This window comes from Siniperca chuatsi, linkage group LG10 (assembly GCF_020085105.1).
Source record: "Siniperca chuatsi isolate FFG_IHB_CAS linkage group LG10, ASM2008510v1, whole genome shotgun sequence".
In the NCBI taxonomy this organism is placed as follows: Eukaryota; Metazoa; Chordata; class Actinopteri; order Centrarchiformes; family Sinipercidae; genus Siniperca; species Siniperca chuatsi.
The window spans coordinates 30235740-30258930 of record NC_058051.1 but is presented as its reverse complement, the minus strand read 5'-3'; the positions used below and the strand labels follow the sequence as shown (position 1 = coordinate 30258930).

The window sequence follows — 23191 nt, the reverse complement described above, 5'->3', positions numbered from 1 at the left end:
CATCGTTTCATGTCTTTAAGACTCAGCGACAAATAACCTTTTATTTAGTTTCCCTTTATTCTGTTGTTTCTCCCCTTTTATGTTTCTTTTACCTGCTCTTGTTATTCTCATTTGTCTTGTCTGATGTTCATGATTACATGATAAGCCCTTTAGTTTCCTCCCTCTCCGTCATATACACACACAGTATATATATATATATATATATATATATATATATATATATATATATATATATATAAATTCTTTATGCTGCATGTAGACTCACATGCCCACACTCACCACGAAGGAGTACGTCTGGGTGGAGAGGGTTCGATACTCGGCGCTGCAGACGCCGATGCAGAGCTCAACCGGGCCGCCTGGAGAGTGGGGGAGGAGAGCTTCGGCCATGTCGCACACGATCCTGCACACAGAGAGACGGTCAGCACCTCCGCCACGCTCCCTAACATGCTCGCACCAACATGCTAACGCAGACTGACCTCTCAGCGCTGATGTACTGCGAGGGGACGGGGTTACAGCGGACTCCAGCCACCTGAACGTGAGCGATCTCCTTTACCTGCAGACCCAGGTTCTCCCCCTCGATCGTCACCCGCGTCCCCCCCTCCCGAGGTCCCGTCAGAGGGTCAATCTGTGGGGGAGGAGCGAGAGATCAATCATTTATCAGTTATTAATGTTGATTACACTGACCCCAGCCGGATAAGACTACAGAGAGAACCAGGCCTTTATTAGAAACAGGCTTATATTAAGGGCTTTATTACTAATTTTATATTTGATATGTTGCTGTTGATACAAACTCATCACTTCCTCCATGTTGTCTTGATCAATTCAGTTTATACCATGCTCACTGGAAATTCTCAATTCTGATTGGCTGACAGCCAGGTGGGTTCATTTCTAGTAACCAGACAGTATAACTGGGCACCGATGGTGCGGGTGGTTGTTTGCGACAGTCCAGTTTTAACTGTAGGTAAAGACAGCAGCAGTTAAAGAGCTGGTGTTATTTGTATAACCAATAAAAACATAGAAAACACAAATTTGAATTTAAATGTGTTTGATATTTGTGTGAATCAGCAGGAGGAGGACTTTTGAAATGACATATTCTTCACTATATATTAGTAAATTAACTGCTGATATATTAAATTAGGTTACATATTTAATTTCATCGTATGAGTCACTTGCTTATATTCAGGTGATTCTTGGCCTCCACGTTATCCCCAACAACTGAGTAAAAGTGCAACTTGGCAGGTATTTTTCTCTTATATAAAGTACATCTGCAAAAATGCTTCAAATTAAAAGCCCAATCTCTAAGGGCATAATCACGCCATTTCCTGCTAGGCTTTTAATGTGAAACATCTGTGCAGGAAGTGTTGAGTTTCATTGATCGTAACTTTACAGCGATTAAAAAAAACCAGCAAAGTAGAAGTATCAGTAGGAAATGAGTTGTAAATGAAATCAGTTTTTGTGTTAAAAAGAGAAAATTATTAAATTAGTAGAAATTATTGAAACTCCACATAACTATGACTGTTATTTGATGAGGTTGATCAGTTATCAGTTATCTAGTAGATAGAACTGGAATGAAGTGACCTGAGCGTCACATACTAAAATAGTAGATAATGTTTTTCATTACATTTCATTATCACTAACTTGATTAAATTGATTAGTTGTTTGGTCTGTAAATAATAAATAAAATTGATTGTTTTGTCAGACCAACCGTCCAAAACCCAGAAATATTCAGTTTACTATCATATAAAGATCTAAAATCCTCACAACTGAGAAACTGGAACTACGTCGTATTTGGGATTTTTGTTTGAAAAATTACTTAAATATTTAAATCGATTATCAAAATAGTTGCTAATTAGTTTCCTGCTGATCAAATAATTGATTAACTGATAGCTCTGCAGCAGAGGTTCGACTTCGACGGCGTACCTTGGTGATGCGCGGGTGGCTGCAGCGCAGGTTGTGTCGACCGTGGTGCATCCAGTTCTGTTCAGGCGAAGGACAGTGTTGCCGCAGGAGACACTTCCTGGTTTCAGTGCACCATCCACATTCAAAGGCTGCAGGAGCTTTCAGGCACTGACCACAGCTGGAGCGCTGAGCCTCACACTTATAAAGCAACGCTGACAAACGCAACGAAGACACAAGATCAACTTTATTGATTTCACGCAGGGAGGCTGAAGTGTCACAGCAGCAAAACAAAGCAGTCACATGAATATAATAAGAGTTCAATGGACTGTAATTTACTTTACGTCTGCACTTCCTAACATTGATATACCATTAGACACTTAATAAAATATAAAGTTTTTTACCCGTCTTTTTACAGTTTTTTGTCTTTATCCTTATTGATTGAAAGTTCCCCTTTTATAGTATAGATAAGTAACCTTAAAAATAACAAAAATATTATATAGTTTATGGGCATCTGCTATATACAAAACAAAGCGCTGAAAACCAGAATACGAGGTACTAAATACTGAATAAACCATGACGAATAACTGATGGTAACTGTTCTATTATAATAAACTATCACTTGTATGTTCACTTGTGTGGTAAAATGTGCAGTAAGAGTCAATACAAGTTTTCGTTGACATTATCATTAAATCAAGACAGCAATCGCACTTTATTAGGATGGAAAACGAGTCCCCTGTGAAGCCGAATGAGCCAAAATCTTTTTCTGTCTTACAGACTGAAGGGTTTCCAGGACGTGAGGTTCGTGTTGACCGATGATAAACAGGTTTTTATTGATGATAAACAGGTTTTACCTTTCATAGACGAAGGCTTGTCGATGAAGAAATCTCCGTCCCAGACAATTGAGAAATCCACCGGGAGATCACCGGCCTCGTCCCCTTCATACCAATACTACAGAGACAGAGGCAGAACATCATTTAAAGTTCAATACTTTTTAATTGGGAAACAGAAAATCCAATTCAGTGTTAATTATGATCCGGCGGTAGACATTTTAATTAAAGGAGGAGAAGAAATAGAGGAGACGTGCAGTATATTGGGACCTAATACTACATCTGTATTCAGCTGTTGCAGCTAATATTTGTACAGCGAATATCAGCCAATATTTCTGCCACTAATATTACTACAGACAATTCTACAGCTACCATTACTACCCCCATTACAGCTAATGTGAGCTGATAAAGCTAGCATTTAATTAGCCAGTGTTACAATAGCTAATATTAATTTAGCTAATATCACTACAGCTGTTGCTACAGCTAACTGTACAAATATTAGCTGTAGTCAAATTGGCTAGGCCACCGCTTTACTGCTAATGTTGCTACAGCTAAAATCACAAAACCTGATATTTTTACAGTTGTTACTCCAGCTAATGCTAGCAGCTAATATTTAACATTTACAGAGCTGCACAACTATTAGCTGTTATAAAATTTGACTGATTTTGTTACTACAGCTACTATTCTTACAGCTAATATTAACAACTGTTAGTTACTCTAAAGCTAAGAGTGCTATAGCTAATGGTACTACAGCTAATATTTAAACATCAACTGTTACAACAGCTAATGTAAACAAAGTTAAAATTGCTACAGCTATTACTACAGCTAATATTATTTCAGCTAATGTTAAAATTGCTACAGCTATTACTACAGCTAATATTATTTCAGCTAATGTTACTACAGCTAATATTATTTCAGCTAATGTTACTAAAGCTAATATTTAAACAACCACTGTTACAACAGCTAATGTAAACAAAGTTAAAATTGCTACAGCTATTACTACAGCTAATATTTGCACAACTAATATTACTACAGCTCAAGTTCATTTTATTGCAACAATATTTGTGCTCTCCAAATTGTACAAATATTAGCTGTAGCAACATTGATGTTGATGTTTTTCTGCTAAAGCTAAGCTACAACTCTTGCTACACGTAATACTTGTACAGATAATGACTTGAGTAATACCAGCTAATGCTAGCACAGCTAGTATTTATGTTTACAGATGTAGTACAGCTTATGTTTTTACATTAACTTACAGCTATAATACTACAACTTATATTTCTATATTTCTATTACTTCTAAACTAAACGGCTCTATAACAAATATTACCACAGCCACTGGCTGTTTATTTTACTGTTTATTTTATTGCTTTTGTGTATTTTATGTGTTTTATTTCTTTATATCTCGTCGTTCACTGTGTTATTTTATTTCTCTTGTTGTGAAGCACTTTGTACTCTGTTTTGATAAGCGCTCTATAAATAAAGTTTTATTATTATTTATGTATTATTACGACAGGTAACGTTTGCACAGCTAACAGTTGGCCTACTACACCAAACAGTATTAGGCTGCAGTACAAGCAGCACTGCAAAGGAAACAAAGCCTGGCCATAAAGGATGAACTCAGCACACACACACACACACACACAGAGCAGAGCGGTGTTGTCATGGCGAATGCAGGTCTCCATGGTAACCAACAAAACTCGGTCAGAGAAACAACATAATGGATTTAGAGCCGACGGGAACCTGATCTACCTGCCGGTCTCGGCGCGTCTCATCTCCGATAAACAGTGGGGCGTTAATGGAGGAAAAAATACAACTGTGCGAACAAAACAACCCGTCTGCAGCGCTGCTGAAAAGACAGACGGGCTGCGTCCTGAATATGTCACCAGATAATCTGACGCCACGCACACACACACACGCACACACACGCACACACACACACACACACACACACACACACACACACACACACACACACACAGAGTCAGTGAAAGTAGAGAGAGAGAAGTTGAGTTTTCTGAAAGATTGAAAATCAATCAATGTGTCTTAATGTCTTAATGACTTCGGACTGCTCATTTCATTAACTTACAGCACACACACACACACACACACACACACACACACACACACACACACACACACACACACACACACACACACACACGCACGCACACACACACACAGATAGATTAATTAAGAGGTGGCAGCTGTATAGCCTTACTTCAGCAAAAAATATCTATATAACTGTAAAAATCTACTGTACCACACTACAGGACAGAGTCTGCTGCACACACACACACAAACACACACACACACATATAAACACGTGCACGCTCACACACACAAAATTAACTAATTTCATTAAGTCACAGAAGCTTCAGTTCAATATTCCTTCATCAGCAAAAATACTTCACCATGCAACCAGTGTTTTACTGCTTTTTACCTCACACACACACACACACACACACACACACACACACACACACACACACACACACACACACACACACTCTACACACACACACACACACACACACACACACACACGGAAACACACTGGGCTACAATTAATAAAGCGTTGATATGAAAATGATCTTTTCTGCAGAGCTGCAAGAACGACCACATTATTCATAACACTGTCCGTGTGTGTGTGTGTGTGCGTGTGGATGTGTGTGCGTGTGTGTGTGCGCGTGTGTGTTAGAGTGATGACCACACAGCTGAAATATGTGGAATACCAAGACCAATCGTGCGAGAGAGAGATGTGTGTGTGTGTCTAATGCCCTGATTTTCCATTAAAAGCAGCCAGCTGAGCCCAACAGAGCAGCGTCATAACTCAGGCTGCTGCTGCACACACACACACACACACACACACACACACACACACACACACACACACACACACACTCCAAAAACCAAACCGCCATGATGCAGCACAAACACAAGTACTGAAGTCTGATACCCATCTCAGCCTCGCTCAGTGTTTGTGCGCTGAGTGGCAGAACGGTTCCGGTTGGGGCTCATGTGACAGAGATAACGGCCGGCGTCGGGTTCAGGGGAAGGGGAACACAGATTGATGGGGAAACAGACTTCAACACAACACCGCCGATAAATCTACACGCTGGACAACGACGCCTCCTCGCTAGTGCATCAGCACCGCGGCGCCCTCGTGGCGGCCGCAACAGGCGTCAATGAGCGACACAAACCAAAAACGTCACCGTCAAAACGACACCTCCGCTGCGGCGAGCGGAATGACGCGTCACTCAGACGTTTCACAGTCATTTACTTTAAAGAGTGGCTGCAGCCCACAGCAGTGCGACGCAGCGCTGTCTTAACCAATCGGTGAGTTTGTTCAGACCCGTTACTGCAGCGAGAGTCCTGACGCCACACTGTGGAAGCACTCCGCTACAGGTAAACGTCCTGCAGGTAGAAGTATAATCAGCTGACAGTGAGAGTCGTCCCTGTGCAGTAAAACGCTTCCTGTCAGTGTTTTATTATATCTGATGTTTCTGGATTCATATTCCTGCTGCATTCATGTGTGTGTTGCATTTTACTGCTGCAGATGTTTCAGGCTGAGCTCATTTTAACTGCTTTATATGCTGTTGGGCAGTTTAACCTGCAGCAATGCATCATGGTCTATAAGACCATCAGGTGTTTGCAGCGTCGCCGTCCTGCGAGAACCACGTATCAGAGAAACAGCCTGTTTTCAGCTCTGTGACGATGTGTTTCCCAGCTGATCCGAGGGGGGGTTAAAGAGTTTATTCAGCTTCAGGAGGAGGAGGAGTTTCCTCAGCACGTGAAGGAAACTCTTCATCCTTCAGCTCGTCACGAACACCTGGAGATACGAGGTTTCCACCGGACAGGAAGTGGGTGAAACGCTGTGATCTGTAAAAAGCCGTCAGACAAACGTCCACATGTCCCTCTGAGACGAGGAGTGGAAGCAGCATGAGAAGAATAAACTCTGCAGCTTTTATTCTACAGGAGCAGCTCAGCTCAGCGTCGTCTCTCTGTCTTTGCGTCCTCCTGGCGTCCACGAGTGCTTTGCTGTGTAATGTGTGTGTCACTTCGCTCGTTATTCTGTGTAATTCATCGGGACAATAAACTTCATCCCCGTTCTTCTTCTTTCTTTTCCTGTTTCTGTCTGGGTTTTCTCGCGGCCTCTCCCCCGTCCCTCTCGCTCCCCTGCTGGGTCTTAATGTCACAGAGCTGGTGGACACCGCTGGAGTGTGTGTGTGTGGATCTGTCGTCCCCATGGTAACCCCTGCCCGGTCGCTAGGCCCGTCGCTATGGGGTCAGAGGTTTCCTGGCAACAGCAGCGGGAGTGCGTTCAGCTGCGGTTCCTCTAACGTCCACTAGATGCCGCGCAGAGAAAACTCCACTGCATTGAAGCGAATGAGGAAAACCACCGACTCTGCAGGTGATTTTCACAGTTTTGTCCATCACGTCTATCAACAACAGCAGCGCTTTCCCTTAAAAACCGTGCTACATGTTTGCCTGTTGTAGACTGATGGAAATGAAGGCCTGCTGACACGCATCAGACTCACATTCAGCTCTATTTCGAGTGTTGGATCACAGACGCGTCTCTGTAATTTATACGTGGTAACTGGATGTTTAAAGCCATTTTGGGTAAACCGCCTGTCTACTTCTGTAAAATAAATCCTTTAGAGTTTGTTCTGACTTTGGCAAAACTTTTGAACATCTCCTTCTCTTTGTTTTAATCACTGTACAGCTCTTGTACATATTTTTACTGAAAAATTTCTATTTCATATCGCTTTTTGCAGTACATCTCCTAGTTTGTATATTTTGACTGTTAAGCACAACAGTACCAGTGTGTGAAAACCTACCTCGCAATAAACCTGAAATAAATTTACAGGACGCACTTAATTGGGAAACACGGCCTTCATATCAGGCTGAAAACAGCACATTTGAAACATGTTTCATGAAGAACTGAACTGTTTTAAACAGTCAGACTCTCTTTAGTGTCTCTGTTATTGTGCTACACATCAGTTAACTGTTTCCACGTCTCTCGTGTAAAAAGAGGCGAATTTATCTCCTGCTTAAAAGAAAGTAATAATAATAATAATAATTTACTGAGATCTGGGAACACGGGGACTAGAGGTCTTCACAGGTCCAAAAAAACAAACCATGGAAATCCTGCACAAACCTGACATGAATAACTATTAAAAGAATAAAAAATAAATAAGCCCAAAGAGACCCAAGGACAGCCAGGACTGATCTGAAATAGACTCGAGGATAATTACACTCGATACAAAGGGTGGTGGCCCCGAACACGATGAGATATTATTCATCCTATTAATATCAGTGTCTTATTTATTTATTTAATACTGAACTTTGTGTGTCTCTGTGGTGTGTGTGTGGGGATGATGGAGGGGGGAGGACGAAAGACAAGAGAGAATAATGGAGGAAAGTAGATGAAGTAGGGATGAGAAAGGAGAGGAAAACGTTAAAATGACTGGAGGCACAGATGGAGTGACAGATGAGGTAAATTAAAAAAGGAGGATGAGAAGAGAGAAAACATGGGAGCATTTATTATTTGTTATCTGTCTGTTGACACCAAGCTTTCCTCCATCAGCTCTCTGCTTCCACATGCGAACTTCATCGCATGATCATCCATCCAGCTGCGGAGAAACAACGTCTAACATCTGACGGAGCCGGGCTAGCCGTTTCCCCCTGCGTCCAGTCTTTATGCTAAGCTAGGCTAACCCGGTCCTGACTCCAGCTCTGCACTAAACACACAGACATGAGACTGATGTCCATATGAAAGAAAGACAATAAGACTGTTTCTCAAAATGTTGAACTGTTCCTTAAAGTACAGTAACAACAGTTTTCAGTGATTTACTGACTTTAACTAAATTATCTCTACATTCCATTAAACCCTCATTAAACTGTAAATCCTGCTTCTGTCTGCTGGAAACAAATACCGACTCTGTGCTTTTATTTTGAAGACTGAACGGGGCCTGTGTGCAGAATGAAAGTGTGTGTGTGTGCTGCTGTACTAAATGGCCAATTTCCTCTGGGAATAGTAACTTAATTAAATACAGACACACTGACCATCTGTGTGTGTGTGTGTGTGTGTGTGTGTGTGTGTGTGTGTGTGCGCTGCTGTCTGCATTTAGTAGCGGCATGTCAGTACATAATGTGTGTGTGTGCGGCGTCTTCAGGGCGGGCTCACCGACAGGAAGACAGATGAAGGACAGGAAATGAGCAGACGGACAACAGTTGGTCTGTGTGTGTGTGTGTGTGTGTGTGTGTGTGTGTGTGTGTGTTTTCATATGCAGGACGGCGGATGGCGAGTGTCATCTCAGTAAAGGACAATAATCAATCTGTAGTGTGTGTGTGTGCGTCCCTGATATTTGAATCCCAGTCAGACACATCAATACTGGCTGTCCACCTGAAGCCTGACCTCTGACCCCTGGAGGTCATCGGGTCGTCACACACACACGGCCAGAGGTCGGCAGGACAACCCCGGACGGAGGACGTTGGGGTGAAGAGGTGGAAGTTGTAGCCGCCTACTGTTGTAGCAGTACGGAATGATTTGGCCAGAATGTAGCATGTAGCATGTAGCATGCAAACAAAAATGCCCGGATGTCGTACTGATTCGGAAAACATCTCCAGTATGCTACGGACCAGTCTACCTCGCCTACTGTGTCCCACAATGCAAAGCGCTGGAACGGTCACAACAACCGGTCGTGGTAGAAATGGCGGACAGCAACCCCGCCAGTGGTGGACGGGCGGAGTATAACTGCTCGGTCCCTGACGACAACAAACATAACTGAAAGTTAGATGTAAGTTCTGCATGTCGTGTGTGGTTTCTGACCGACAGCTGGCTGAGGTTAACGCCGCCGTCTTCGTGATATCAAACGTTAGCTTAGCATCTTAAACGCGATGGCTTTGTCACGGGTCGTAGGACAAATGCAGCGATGCGTTCGCTACAGATCACGGGCTGCAGCCTCGTTCTCCTGTGTGTTTGAACATTTACATTCCTCCTAGTCTTTACTTCCGCTTTCCAAAACCAGAAACCGGCTAAGCCTGGCCTAGCATACTGCAAAATAAACCGATTGAACAGTTTCATACTGCGTTCGTCGGACGTATGTAGTAGGCAGTTCCAAATATAGCCGTAGCCATATTGGTGATTTCTCAACGCAAGTACTGCTAATACACTCGTACACCATCTCCACATTTAAGAGCAGGCTTCAGACTTTCCTCTGTGATAAAACTTATAGTTAGGGCTGGCTCGGGCGAGTCCTGAACCATCCCTTAGTTATGCTGCTATAGGCCTAGACTGCCAGGAGACTTCCCACGATGCACCTCTTTCCTCTCCCTCTCCTTACTGCATGTTACTAACTCGACATCTTCTCTCTCCCGTAGTTCTGTGCTTTCTCGTTTCTCTCCTCTCTCCTTCTGTCGCTTTCAGCAGGTATTTCTGCCTCCAGAGCTGCAGAGTCTGGATCGGTGGTTGCTAGGCACCTTCTGTTCCTGCTCGACACCCGCTGCTACAATTATTACTATTAGTCTCATTACTATTATTATCATTTCTATTACTATTATTATTTCATTAACATGCTACTGTATGATCTCTCTCTCTCAGCGGGCTTTATTGGCATCGTGGGAAACAGATGTTAACGTTGCCAAAGTGTGAAATAAAAACATAAAAAGAAAAAATGTGCTGTTAGAATAATAGGTAAGATAATAATAATAATATAAAATAATATAATAATAAAAAATATTGACTTAAAAATACAAATAAGTGAAAACTACGTGTGTGTGTGTGCAGCAGGATCGGCCCCGCCTCCGTCTCCTCGGAGTATTTTTAATGTCGAGCTCTTTGAAGTCTGAGATCACAGAGTTGAACTTGTTAAAGTAAATGTGCCTTATTTCACTGAATGTTGAACTCTGCAGGAGGAAGAGCTCTGTCTCAGCTCACCTGTCCAACAGCGACCGCGTGTTCTGGTTTCCTCTCTCTCTCCTTCGTCTGTATATAAATAAAACTGAACTGAGTTGCTGCTGCTGCGTTGGGGTGAAGAGGTGGGAGCTGTGGTCAGATCGGCGACGTCATCCATTTTTCAATACAGTGGAAAAAAGCTGTAAGACTGTGTGTGTTTGCTGACGCTGCAAGTACGTCTCACAGTCGACGGAGTCACCTTCACCGTCAGCTCAAAGTGTGTGTGTGTGTGTGTGTGTTTTATTCTGTTCAGTCGTCTCTCAGCCAATCAGAGCTCTGAACTCAACCTGTCGAGTTCAAACAGCCTCCATCATTACTGACCCGTCACACTGTGATGTCAGAACATACACACGGTGTCACCATGACGACGACTGCAACCACTGCTACTGACACTACCACTTCCACTACTGCTATTATCACTAGTAATACTGCAACTACCTCCGCGACTAGTACTGCTACTACTAGTACTGCTACTACTAGTACTGCTACTACTAGTACTGCTACTACTAGTACTGCTACATGTAATACTAATACTGCTACTGCTTCCACTACTGCTATTATCATTAGTAATAACACTGCTGCCACATACAATATATCAGATTCTTCAGGACAAGAGAGAAAGACAGACACAAAGAAAGACGCCTAAACACTGAAAGCCCCCTCTTCATCGCCCTGAACAATCTGAGGAGCAGTGCATGCTGGGTAGTGTAGTGTGTCTCACCGAGGTGTTCTGGCACTGGATGCAGGAGGAGTTGAAGCGGACGGCGGGGATGCGTTGAACCTTTCCCTGGATGTTGAACACACACTCGTAGTTCTTCTGACCCGACTGAGGCTGGGGGAGGTTACGAGCTCGCAACGTGATTGGACGAACCATCCCGGCCGGGACCAGGATGTCAGAGGTGGGGAGGATCTGAGGACAACCCTGCAGCGAGACAAAGGGAGGGAGGGACAGTGTCAACACATACTGTCCCTCAAGTTTGACCACATACAGGTGTAATAACATGATTATTTAGTATATCAGGGTATTTTGTGTTTTGTATTTACAAGAATGTATACCATTTCATTATTATAATTGCTTAATTGTAATTTCATTTGTAATAAATAATTTCATTGTTTATTATACAGTTAAAATATGCATTTGCATAGTGTTAAAAGTTTATAAATAGAAGAAGAATTCATAGTTTATTCAATAGGAAAAAAAACCAGTAATGTTTGTTTTGTTATTATTTGATTTACTGGAGTGTACGTAATGACGCAACACTAGAGCGTAGAGAGAGAGAGAAACAACACCACCCGAGAGGCGGGAAGGATGGAGCAGCAGTGACCGTGGCCGCACATTACAGGAGCTCGCAAAACCTAGAAAGTGTTTAAAAAGCGGCGCTTCAGCGCGCTGGGAAAACTCCCCCTTGTTTCGGAGGACTGCGGAGGACTCGCAGACGACTCGTGCAGCCTGGAGCGAGTTTAAATAGTTTTCTGAAGAATGAGCTGGACGAGCTAAGCTAAAGTTGCTAGCACCGTGTCTTTGCTAATTCACCTCGGAACCAGTCGGGAGAGAGAGAGACGGCGTGATGACTGGACGATCCCGCACTCGCCTGCGCTGAGGACGACAGCCAGGAGAGCGGATTCCGTGTGCCCATCTCATCGATGTACTTCCTTCCTTTTTGTTTTTGGCCGTAATGGTGAACTGCAGACTGGTAGGATCATTCAAAACTATTACAAAGGATTTAAGCTTCAACGCGCGCCAACGAAACGCAAGCTTGCTGACTCAAAATGGTGGGAATGACTGGTAAATAATTCATGTCGGGGGAATTTCTTATAGTGAATATATTTGATTTAAAACTGAACCTTTTTTAAATACAAAAGCATAAAACGTATCCACTGTGTGAGTCTCGCATTTATACACTGTAAAATCAACACTGTAAAAGGGTACAAAACTCAGCTGCTAGGCTGTAAACCAGGACCCAGAGCTGCGACCACATCACACCTGGTTCAGCCTCTTTACATCGGCTCCCTGTTGGTTTCAGGACTGATTTTAAGATCTTGTTGATTACTTTTAAGGCTCTTCATGGCCCCAGACTATATTTTAGACCTTGTAATCCCTTATGAACCTTCACGTAGTCTGAGATCTTCGGGCAGGGGTCTCCTGTCTGCTCCTGAGTCCAGGATGGAAACTAAGGGGGACAGAGCTTTGGCCATCAGGGCCCCGAGGATCTGGAACAACCTGCCCGAAGACATCAGGCTGTCTGAGTCAGAGTCTTCGTTTAAGTCTCGTCTCAAAACACATTTTTATCAGAAAGCAGATCCTGATTTTACCTGAACTGTTTATTTTACTGCTTTTCTGTATTTCATGCGTTTTATTTCTTTATATTTCGTCATTCACTGTGTCATTATTTTTCTTATTGTGAAGCACTTTGTACTTTGTTTTGATAAGTGCTCTATAAATAAAGTTTTATTATTATTATTATTATAAAATAACCACAAGGTAATTACATTTAGAGGTACCTGTTTATTGGCTAATTATAAATTATTATACCTGAGAATCCTTTCATTTATTTTGAAGCTAGAATCATACTTTTACCCTAGACAAAGGTTTTATACATCGGGATGTCTCTTTTGCCAGTGTAAAGGAGTCTATATAATGTAGTTATTCCTTGTTAATAACGAGCTGGTTGGCAAAAGGGTTACACAGTAAATTACAGTTTTCCTTTTAGTTCATTTAGCTTTTTAGTTTCAGCTGATCCACCAGTGAGGCCAGGAACTGGAGCCCTAACGAGATGCATACGGTTGGTCTTTTTCTGCAGTTTGGAACGAGCTTCAAACTGATAAAAGAGGCCTGGAGGTCGTCTGAAGCCGGGCTGGTTTGCGTTACAGCCGACGGAATACGAGACGGTGCCATCGGCAAATATCAGGGAGCCTAATATTGATCCTTGTGGGACACCTTCATCAATCATACGGGGACTTGATTTGAAACCATCGGCACCGACAGACAGAACTCGACCAGAAAGATCTCATTTGAACCAGCTGTGAGAAGTCGCCAAAATCAATGGAAAGCAGCTTATTGAACTGTACCGGTCCTTTGTTGTGTGAAGCATTTTGAGCTGCCCCAGCGTGTGAAATGTGCTCCACAAATAGAGCTGCCTTTGTTAATATGAATTATTGATTAGAGCGGCATTATCACTTTGGGAGTGACAGCAGCTTCCAGTCCTGTGGTTTGAATGCTGATGATTGGGATTACTAAATAAATACATCAGAAAAGACAAAATACAGTTTATGTTAACAGATATTGGTTATTGGAAATGTTATTATAGATTATTATGGATATGTAGTGAAAATCTGTCACACTGTAACACACACACACACACACACACACACACACACACAGCCGACAAAGGCAGATAGCTTATCACAGTCTGTCGTCACTGACTGAGGACAGAGACACAGTGTGTGTGTGTGTGTGTGTGTGTGTGTGTGTGTGTGTGTGTGTGTGTGTGTGTGTGTGTGTGTGTGTGTGTGTGTGTGTGTGTGTGTGTTCAGTAATGGACAGCTGGTGACAGATCCAAGCTTTGGAACTTCCTGAGGCTGCTGAAAACACACACACACACACACACACACACACACACACACACACACACAGACCGTGTCTCTCAGTGGGGCGACACCTTTATTAATGAGCGTCACCATGGTAATTAATTGACTTGTGACTGACAGGAAGACCATTAGCTCCACAGGAAGTGGAACAGAGCACAGCAGACGCCAGCAGCGACTGTGGAGACTGCGTGACAGTGTGTGTGTGTGTGTGTGTGTGTGTGTGTGTGTGTGTGTGTGTGCGTGTCTCAGCAAACACTCGACATTTATCCAAACACTCAGCTCACCTGTGACAGGCTCTGTCACACACCTCTGTGAAACAAGGTGACAGAAACACGAGACAGAAATGATTTTTACGTGAAACTGATGCGAAACTGTAAAACACCTCATGCGAACGAGTGATGATGATGAGCTGAGGAAGAACACTGACTTTAAATCAAACTGATTAAACACTCTGCTAATGTTCCCTTCCTTTAAAAAAACAGGAAATGTCTTTATTCTAATGGCACACTTTCAAGCACTTCCATATTCCACACTTTCATCCTCTGACATCAGGGGCATAAACACACCCTAAAGCCAGCTGTGTTCATACTGTACACACCGTAAATACAAGTCCGAGAAACCATTCACATCAGCCTCCTAGTTGTACTGTAATTGTGAGTCAGAGATATCAGGAGTTAATGACAGCTACAATATCTGCTGAAAGAACTACAGAGCTGTCAACAAACTGTCCAACATTAACACCAATACTATCAATAAAGCTGATTAAAAAGGAGCTGTACACTGTATTTGGCTTCACAAAGACATAACGTGAAGGTTTCATTTTTAATGTTTTTAGAGGAAGTGGATGGTTTAAACTGATAAAAAGAGGCCTGGAGGTCGTCTGAAGCCGGTCTGGATTGTGTTACAGACGAGACGGTGCCATCTGCACGGACGTGGACCCTGCGGCGATCTCGGAAAACAAATATTATTTATGTACGGAGTAAATAGCAGGGAGGCTGGTATTGATCCTTGTGGGACACCTTCATCAATCACACGGGGACTTGATCTGAAACCATCTGCACCGACAGTCAGAACTCATCAAAGATTCATCAGAGTCATCAAAATCAATGGAAAGCAGCCTATTTAACCTTTAACACATAACATGTTTACAGGAAGTTGATGCTGTGGTTTGGCGCTCTAACTGATGTGTTGGTTTAGGAATCAACTGAGTCGGAGTAGCGAGTAAATTTACTGGTGAGAAGCAGCGTTTTCCGCCTGACGAAGTTAAATCCATCACATTCAGTCGACCAGCTTCCTTCAGCTCAGAGACGCAGGTTTCTGAAAAAGTCAAGTTTTCATTGCTTTTATTTGTGAAACACCATAAACCGCCTCTTGGTTTCACTTTGTCTTGTCTCGTATTCGTATTGTTGCAGTTCTTAATCTATCACACGGACCTTTTATTATATTCTGTGTATAGCGAGCGTACAGAAGCAACATTTGCAATGTCTTCAAATATTTTCCTCTTGTGGGGCGATGAAGACCAGAACTGAACTTCTCATGCTGACGTAAAAGCAAAGACGTGACAGGCTGACGGTCCCTGTTTCCATATCGATCGACGAAGACAGATATCCCCTTCCACTGGTCTCCGCTCTCTTTCTTCACAGGCCTCTTCAGCCACAGATTTCATATTAATGGATCAGTATTGATTCAGCTACGGTTCAGAAAAAGACGCCCGAGGTATCAGGCCTGAAATTGCTTTACTGGTGAAAAATGAATATATCTGGAAATCAAGAATAACTAACAGCTGTCGAACTTGTTTTCATGGGTAAATATCTACTTTTAGGAGTCGACTCCACAGTTTTAAAGATACAGAATTCTTCGTTCGTGCACCTCAAACATGGAAGTCGCCTTCACGTTTGAATTTGAACACTTTTCCTTCTGCAGCTGCTGCGTCTCTCCTCTTTCTGCCGACAGATTCTTTTCACTCTCAGCTACAGATGATCAGAGCAGCTTCTCTTCATCAGTCGTTAACTCTTCCTCCCTCTCTGTGTTTTCACTTCTGTTTTCTTTAACCCGGCTGATTAAAGGTTAAATAAGAAAATGTCTTCGTCTCTCTCTCCTGGAGCTCTTTTCCCTCTCAGACTCTCAACTCCCTCATCTCGCCCTCTCTCTCTCTCTCTTTAGTCGGCCTAATTGCACGATAATTAACATTAATTGCTGCGATTGGACACTTTTATGTCAATTAAGAGGCTATTCATCTTCTATTAACCAATTAGCCAATCAGAGGTTGTTACCGTCACCCTGTAATGACACCGAGCACCAATCAACGCCAACGAGACGCCCAAACAGCGCGAGCCCTGCTAACGAGCTAACGAGCAGCCTGAGAGCAGCTCAGCTCGTTAAAAACTCAGAAGTAATCTCATGACAGGTGCAGTCTTTCAGCTGGCGACACGTTACGCTCCGAACTTCTGTTAAAACCGCAGAACTGTAATCAGTTGCTTGTTCAATCGTTCGTTTCCCTGGCGGTTTCATCTCCCGAGCAGAAACTGACGTCACACTGTTGTCTTAAATCACATCTCACAGAGTCCTTGAACGCATCAGCAAGGAGAGTTTTAAACTGTGTGTGTGTGTGTGTGTGTGTGTGTGTGTGTGTGTGTGTGTGTGTGCGCCCTTCACTGCTGACCTGAAGCTTCACTGTTGTTTACTGAACCATGTAATGACAGAGAGCGAGAGAGACGCTCAGACCTCCATGTTGCCGCTCTTCACTCAGACCGCCATTCAGCGCAGAAGATTTGAAATTATGATTGACAGCTCGACGCACTGCAGCTTCAAACCGTAAATAACTAAAATAACTTAACTGTTTAGCTACAGACAAAATGATATGATACAATAACTGAATAATAATATTATTATAAAATTATATTTCAAATTGTATTTTTTTACAAATGATTCTGGGTAATTAGATTTGAGATTATGTGACCTCAGTGGATGTGTGTGTGTGTGTGTGTGTGTACTTGTACTTGCTGCATAGTGAGGACTGGAACATGTTTTTACCTACATAGTGAGGACATTTAGTCCGGTCCTCACAACTTCAGAGTCCCGTTTGAAGGTCCAGACTTGGTTTGAAGGGTGAGGTGAAGGTGCATTATGCATTATGTCAAGTACAAGGATGTGTGTGTGTGTGTGTGTGTGTGTGTGTGTGTGTGTGTGTGGATGATGAACACTATTTCCTACATTATGTGTATGTATGTGAATTTAGAAATTTAGAAATGATGAAATTTGTCATGTCATGTTTCCAAATGAATGGTGGTCTAATAAAACATTTTTTTGCTGCTTTATCTAATATTTGGAGTTTGGAGTCTTTTTTTCCAGCCCCGAGTCGTGTCTGCAGTCACTCTCTCTCAGGGTGCAGGGTCGACCGCAGCCTAAAAGCCTGTATGTAGCCTGACAGGCGAAACTCAGGGCAAAACCCATTTTGCCTATAAGCCAGAGCGGCTCCTTAAGGTGACTGCTGTGAGCTCAACATACCGACACAGCTGAACAAAACAGTCTCGGGTTGGTTTGATGCCGACACCCCCCTTGTGTGTGTGTGTGTGTGTGTGTGTGTGTGTGTGTGTGTGTGTGTGTGTGTGTGCATACCTCCATGTTACTGACTCGTCCCTCCTGGAAGGAGCAGTCCTGCAGGTTGTTGGTGCAGACGTGACGATATTTACACCAATGACACGGAAACACACTGCTGACACAGGAAGTACACCTGAGAGAGGAGGGGTGGGGGGGTGGTGTGGGGAGTAAATAAATAAATAAATAAATGTCCATCCTCGCAGCCTTCACTCAGGGTTGTGGCCCATGAGAGGATAACCTGTGTTTTCACAGAGATAAATTCAGGGTTTCGACCCTGTAACTCCTGCAGGATGTGTGCAGGGGCAGCTGCTTTACATCCAGTCTAACAGAGACGGAGGTTAAAGAGAAATAAAAGGATAATGTTTGATAAAACTTCGATTATCCGAACGCCTGGCACTCTCCGCTGAGGATCCTCACAGCGAAGGCGGTCCCATGTTTTTCTCCAGCAACACTTGTGTTATAAAGAACGACATTATTACGGGGCCGACGCGTTCGTCGAGGTGACGGTAACCATGACGTGAAGTCGTCTGTCTAAACCTACAGGTTATAATCAGGTGTGCGTGACATATCAACCCTCACTTCATCTAGAAACTTACAGGTTACATCAGAAACGACAAAACAGAAAGATGCAGGTGGACTTCAGCCGATAAAGTGTGAGTAACGCACACGTGTCGGCCGGCTGTTCTGCTTTAAATACCACTCATTCTTTCTGACGTACATTTAGTCATTTTCTGAGTGAAGTCTGGTGCAGTCTGCAGCTCAAACTAACTCTTTGGACACAGAAAGTCCAGCTGAGGCCGAACGCAAGTATGAGTCTGGTATTAATCTAAATCTCACGTTCAGACTCAAACCAGCGACACGTCGCTCCGTCTCTCAGCGCCGTCTCACTTCCTGTGTGCGGCTCTCAGCTGCGAGCCCATTGGCTCCTGCTGAAGACGTAACTCTTTAAAAACACAGATGTAGTTTCCTGTTTAAAAGGCTCAGTAGTTGAACCAACAGGATGCAGAATATCTCTGCAGTGTGTGTTTGGGATTAACGCCCATTGTTGTCTCTGACTCCGCCTCCAGCAGGGCTCTAACCTGTTAGTGACCTCGGCAGGTGAGGAGGAACCTGGTCTGGTTTCTGGCTGCCTGCAGATCTGCACCCCCCCCAGCTGGTTTTAACGCTACAGTCGAGCGTCTGCGTGACTCAGGTTCGGGTCTCAGCGTGGAGATGGCGTTTCTGAATTACTGACTAACTACCGTGTTCCTGGATTTGAGGACAGAAACCTGAGCAGGTGTTGACAAAGATCAAAGACAGTGGATCGCTGTGTGCGTGTGCGCGTGTGTGTGTGTGTGTGTGCGTCCTCCCGCTCGCTCTGAGCTGCCGTTACCATGGCAACCTGCGAGCCCGCCACACAGATTCTGTTACCCCTCAGTCTGCCCCCTGAGGAGGGACGAACGGAGGAGAGGAGACAAGACAGGAGAGGAGAGGAGGACACAAAGAGAGGAGACGAGACAGGAGAGGAGACGAGGACACAAAGGGAGGAGACAAGAGAGGAGAGGAGACGAGGATACAAAGGGAGGAGACAAGAGAGGAGAGGAGACGAGGACACAAAGAGAGGAGACAGGAGAGAGGAGAGGAGACGAGGACACAAAGGGAGGAGACAAGAGAGGAGAGGAGACGAGGACACAAAGGGAGGAGACAAGAGAGGAGAGGAGACGAGGACACAAAGGGAGGAGACGAGGACACAAAGGGAGGAGACGAGGACAGAGAGGAGAGAGAGACGAGATACAAAGGGAGGAGACGAGGACACAAAGGGAGGAGACAAGAGAGGAGAGGAGACGAGGACACAAAGGGAGGAGACGAGGACACAAAGGGAGGAGACAAGAGAGGAGAGGAGACGAGGACACAAAGGGAGGAGACAAGAGAGGAGAGGAGACGAGGACACAAAGAGAGGAGAGGAGAGGAGGACACAAAGGGAGGAGACGAGGACACAAAGAGGAGGCGAGAGAGAGGAGAGGAGAGGAGGACACAAGGGAGGAGACACAAGAGAGAGAGAGGAGAGGAGGACACAAAGGGAGGAGACGAGAGAGGAGAGGAGACGAGGACACAAAGGGAGGAGACGAGGACACAAAGGGAAGAGAGGAGAGAGGAGAGGAGACGAGGACACAAAGAGAGGAGACGAGGACACAAAGGAGGAGACAAGACAGGAGAGGAGAGGAGGACACAAAGGGAGGAGACAAGACAGGAGAGGAGAGGAGGACACAAAGAGAGGAGATGAGGACACAAAGGGAGGAGACGAGACAGGAGAGGAGAGGAGGACACAAAGGGAGGAGAGGAGAGAGGAGAGGAGACGAGGACACAAAGGGAGGAGACGAGACAGGAGAGGAGACAAGGACACAAAGAGAGGAGACGAGGACACAAAGGGAGGAGACGAGGACACAAAGGGAAGAGAGGAGAGAGGAGAGGAGACGAGGACACAAAGAGAGGAGACGAGGACACAAAGGGAGCGAGGACACAAGACAGAGAGGAGAGAGAGGAGGACACAAGGGAGGACACAAAGAGAGGAGAGGAGACGAGGACACACAAAGAGAGGAGATGAGGACACAAAGGGAGGAGACAGAGAGACAGGAGAGGAGAGGAGGACACAAAGGGAGGAGAGAGCGAGAGAGGAGAGGAGACGAGGACACAAAGGGAGGAGACGAGGACACAAAGGGAGGAGAGGAGAGAGGAGAGGAGACGAGGACACAAAGAGAGGAGACGAGGACACAAAGGAGGAGAGGAGACAAGACAGGAGAGGAGAGGAGGACACAAAGGGAGGAGACGAGAGAGGAGAGGAGACGAGGACACAAAGAGAGGAGAGGAGGACACAAAGGGAGGAGAGGAGAGAGGAGAGGAGACAAGGACACAAAGAGAGGAGACGAGGACACAAAGAGAGGAGACGAGGACACAAAGGGAGGAGACGAGGACACAAAGGGAGGAGACGAGAGAGGCGAGGAGACGAGGACACAAAGGGAGGAGACGAGGACACAAAGGGAGGAGACGAGGACACAAAGGGAGGAGAGGCTAGGAGACGAGGACACAAAGGGAGGAGACGAGGACACAAAGGGAGGAGACGAGGACACAAAGGGAGGAGAGGCTAGGAGACGAGGACACAAAGGGAGGAGACGAGACGAGAGGAGGACACAAAGGGAGGAGACGAGGACACAAAGGGAGGAGAGGAGACGAGGACACAAAGGGAGGAGAGGAGAGAGGCGAGGAGACGAGGACACAAAGAGAGGAGAGGAGACAAGGACACAAAGGGAGGAGAGGAGGACACAAAGGGAGGAGACGAGGACACAAAGGGAGGAGACGAGGACACAAAGGGAGGAGAGGAGACGAGGGAGAGGGAGAGCGAGAGACAGAAAGGAGGAGGACAAGACAGGGAGGAGACGAGGACACAAAGGGAGGAGAGGAGGAGGCTTACGAGCTGAGCACGGAGCAGTTGTAGTAGATGAAGCTGGTGGTGATGAAGTGATGTCCCGTCTCTGAGGAGCGAAGACTCAGCTGGACGACTCGCTTCTCTCCTGAAAGACACATTAACGTTACTGCTGTGGAGACGGCGCGTAAAGACACAGTACGGCGGGCGTGTGCGTGTCTTACCGTAGGCGTGTGCGTGTGCTGGCAGGTCTCTCAGGGACGGGGACATACACATCACCTGACCTTTAGCCAGCACCTCTCCGGGGGTTTCGCTCAGGTCCTCGAACACACAGGACACGCCCCCCGACAGCGCCGGGACGTTCTGCACTCGAATGGTTAACTACAGAGAGAGAGAGTGGAGGTGTGTGCGACATCATCGCCTGTCACGATCTGCGATTGGTCTATCTGGCTGTCAATCAATAAGTCAACCGCTCTGGTCCTTACGAACAAAACGAGCTCTCGTGTTTGGTTGTAACTCCTCCCTGGGTGTTGCTATGGCGATCGAAGCAACAGTGTGTGTGTGTGTGTGTGCGTGTGTGTGTGCGTGCGTGTGTGCGTACCTGCGTTGCCGGGGAGGTGACTGACATGTTGCTCGGGGTAACAGAGATGTCGACACACTGGTTCAGCCGGGTGTTGAAGTGCTGAGGCTCCTCCCACTTGTCACATGCTTCCTGTCTGGAACACCTGGAGGGGTCAAAGGTCACCGCGGGGTCAACACACTGTACACACACGTGAATTTTTTATTTTAATTATTTTTAATTATATTGTATCTATTAAATAATATTTATTTATCTGCTTATTTATTTTCAAATTTAAATTTGACTTATTTGTTTATTAATTTAGATATTTATGTTAGAATTGTATATTGCTTATTTATTAAATGTGTTTAGATTTTAAATTGAAAACTTTACATTAAAACATTTATTTATTGTTTTTTTTTTACACTCACATCTAAAGAAATGAACTAAAATCAGTTTTGTCATTTTCATGTCTTTAGTTTTAAACTCGTGAAGCTTCGAGGATTTTCCCTCAAACAAGAACAAATGTGTGTGTGTGTGTGTGTGTGTGTGTGTGTGTGTGTGTGTGTGTGTGTGTGTGTGTCTGTGTGTGTCGTGTGTGTCTGTGTGTGTCTGTGTGTGTGTGTGTGTGTGTGTGTGTGTGTGTGTGTGTGTGTGTGTGTGTGTCTGTGTGTGTCTGTGTGTGTGTGTGTGTGTGTGTGTGTGTGTGTGTGTGTGTGTGTCTGTGTGTGTGTGTCTGTGTGTGTGTCTGTGTGTGTCTGTGTGTGTGTGTGTGTGTCGGTGTGTGTGTGTCTGTGTGTGTGTGTGTGTGTGTGTGTGTGTGTGAACCACTTCTAGAAACATTAATGACGCCTCGTGGGAACACACACACACACACACACACACACACACGATGGTAAGTGTTGGCACAGTGTTGTGTTTAAACCAAACACACATTTTCTTTTTCGTCTTTATTTATTTATATATTTTTTTTACTTCCTCTCCTCTTTTTTCTTTTCTTTTATCCTTCAGTTACGGTTACACTACATGGCCAAAAGTATGTGGACGTGCCACACGTGGCGGTAACGCCAGCTGCGGGGACTCGCAGAGCATCAGTGAGGTCGGACCGACCCACGCCGAGCCGGGAGAGTACAGGTGCGTCCACATACTTCTGGCCATATCGTGCACGTCTGACAGGTAAGTTTAACACACACACACACACACACACACACACACAGAGTCATGTCCCTGTAGGACTGATGACATCATGTCTCTCTCTCCCGGCAGCTGACCAATCAGAGCCAGCCAGCGTCGCGCTGACAGGTTTCCTCTTCCACACTTTGTTTTAAGAAATATCTTTATAATCTAATTTTTTGTTAA

The 23191-nt window shown here is 44.7% G+C and overlaps 1 protein-coding gene across 5 annotated transcripts in view; it reads right to left on the bottom strand.

Moving 5' to 3' along the window:
- plxna3 (plexin A3) overlaps positions 1-23191 on the bottom strand; it is a 137971-nt gene that overhangs the window by 29878 nt on the left and 84902 nt on the right. For all 5 annotated transcript variants that reach the window (XM_044210247.1, XM_044210245.1, XM_044210248.1 and 2 more), the window contains 9 exons: positions 21875-21998; positions 21498-21654; positions 21322-21421; positions 17892-18006; positions 11407-11607; positions 2751-2847; positions 1921-2111; positions 477-625; positions 280-400 (listed from right to left, as the gene is read on the bottom strand). In XM_044210247.1, the coding sequence (XP_044066182.1) occupies positions 280-400; positions 477-625; positions 1921-2111; positions 2751-2847; positions 11407-11607; positions 17892-18006; positions 21322-21421; positions 21498-21654; positions 21875-21998 (1255 nt within the window). The remainder of the gene's footprint in view (positions 1-279; positions 401-476; positions 626-1920; positions 2112-2750; positions 2848-11406; positions 11608-17891; positions 18007-21321; positions 21422-21497; positions 21655-21874; positions 21999-23191) is intronic.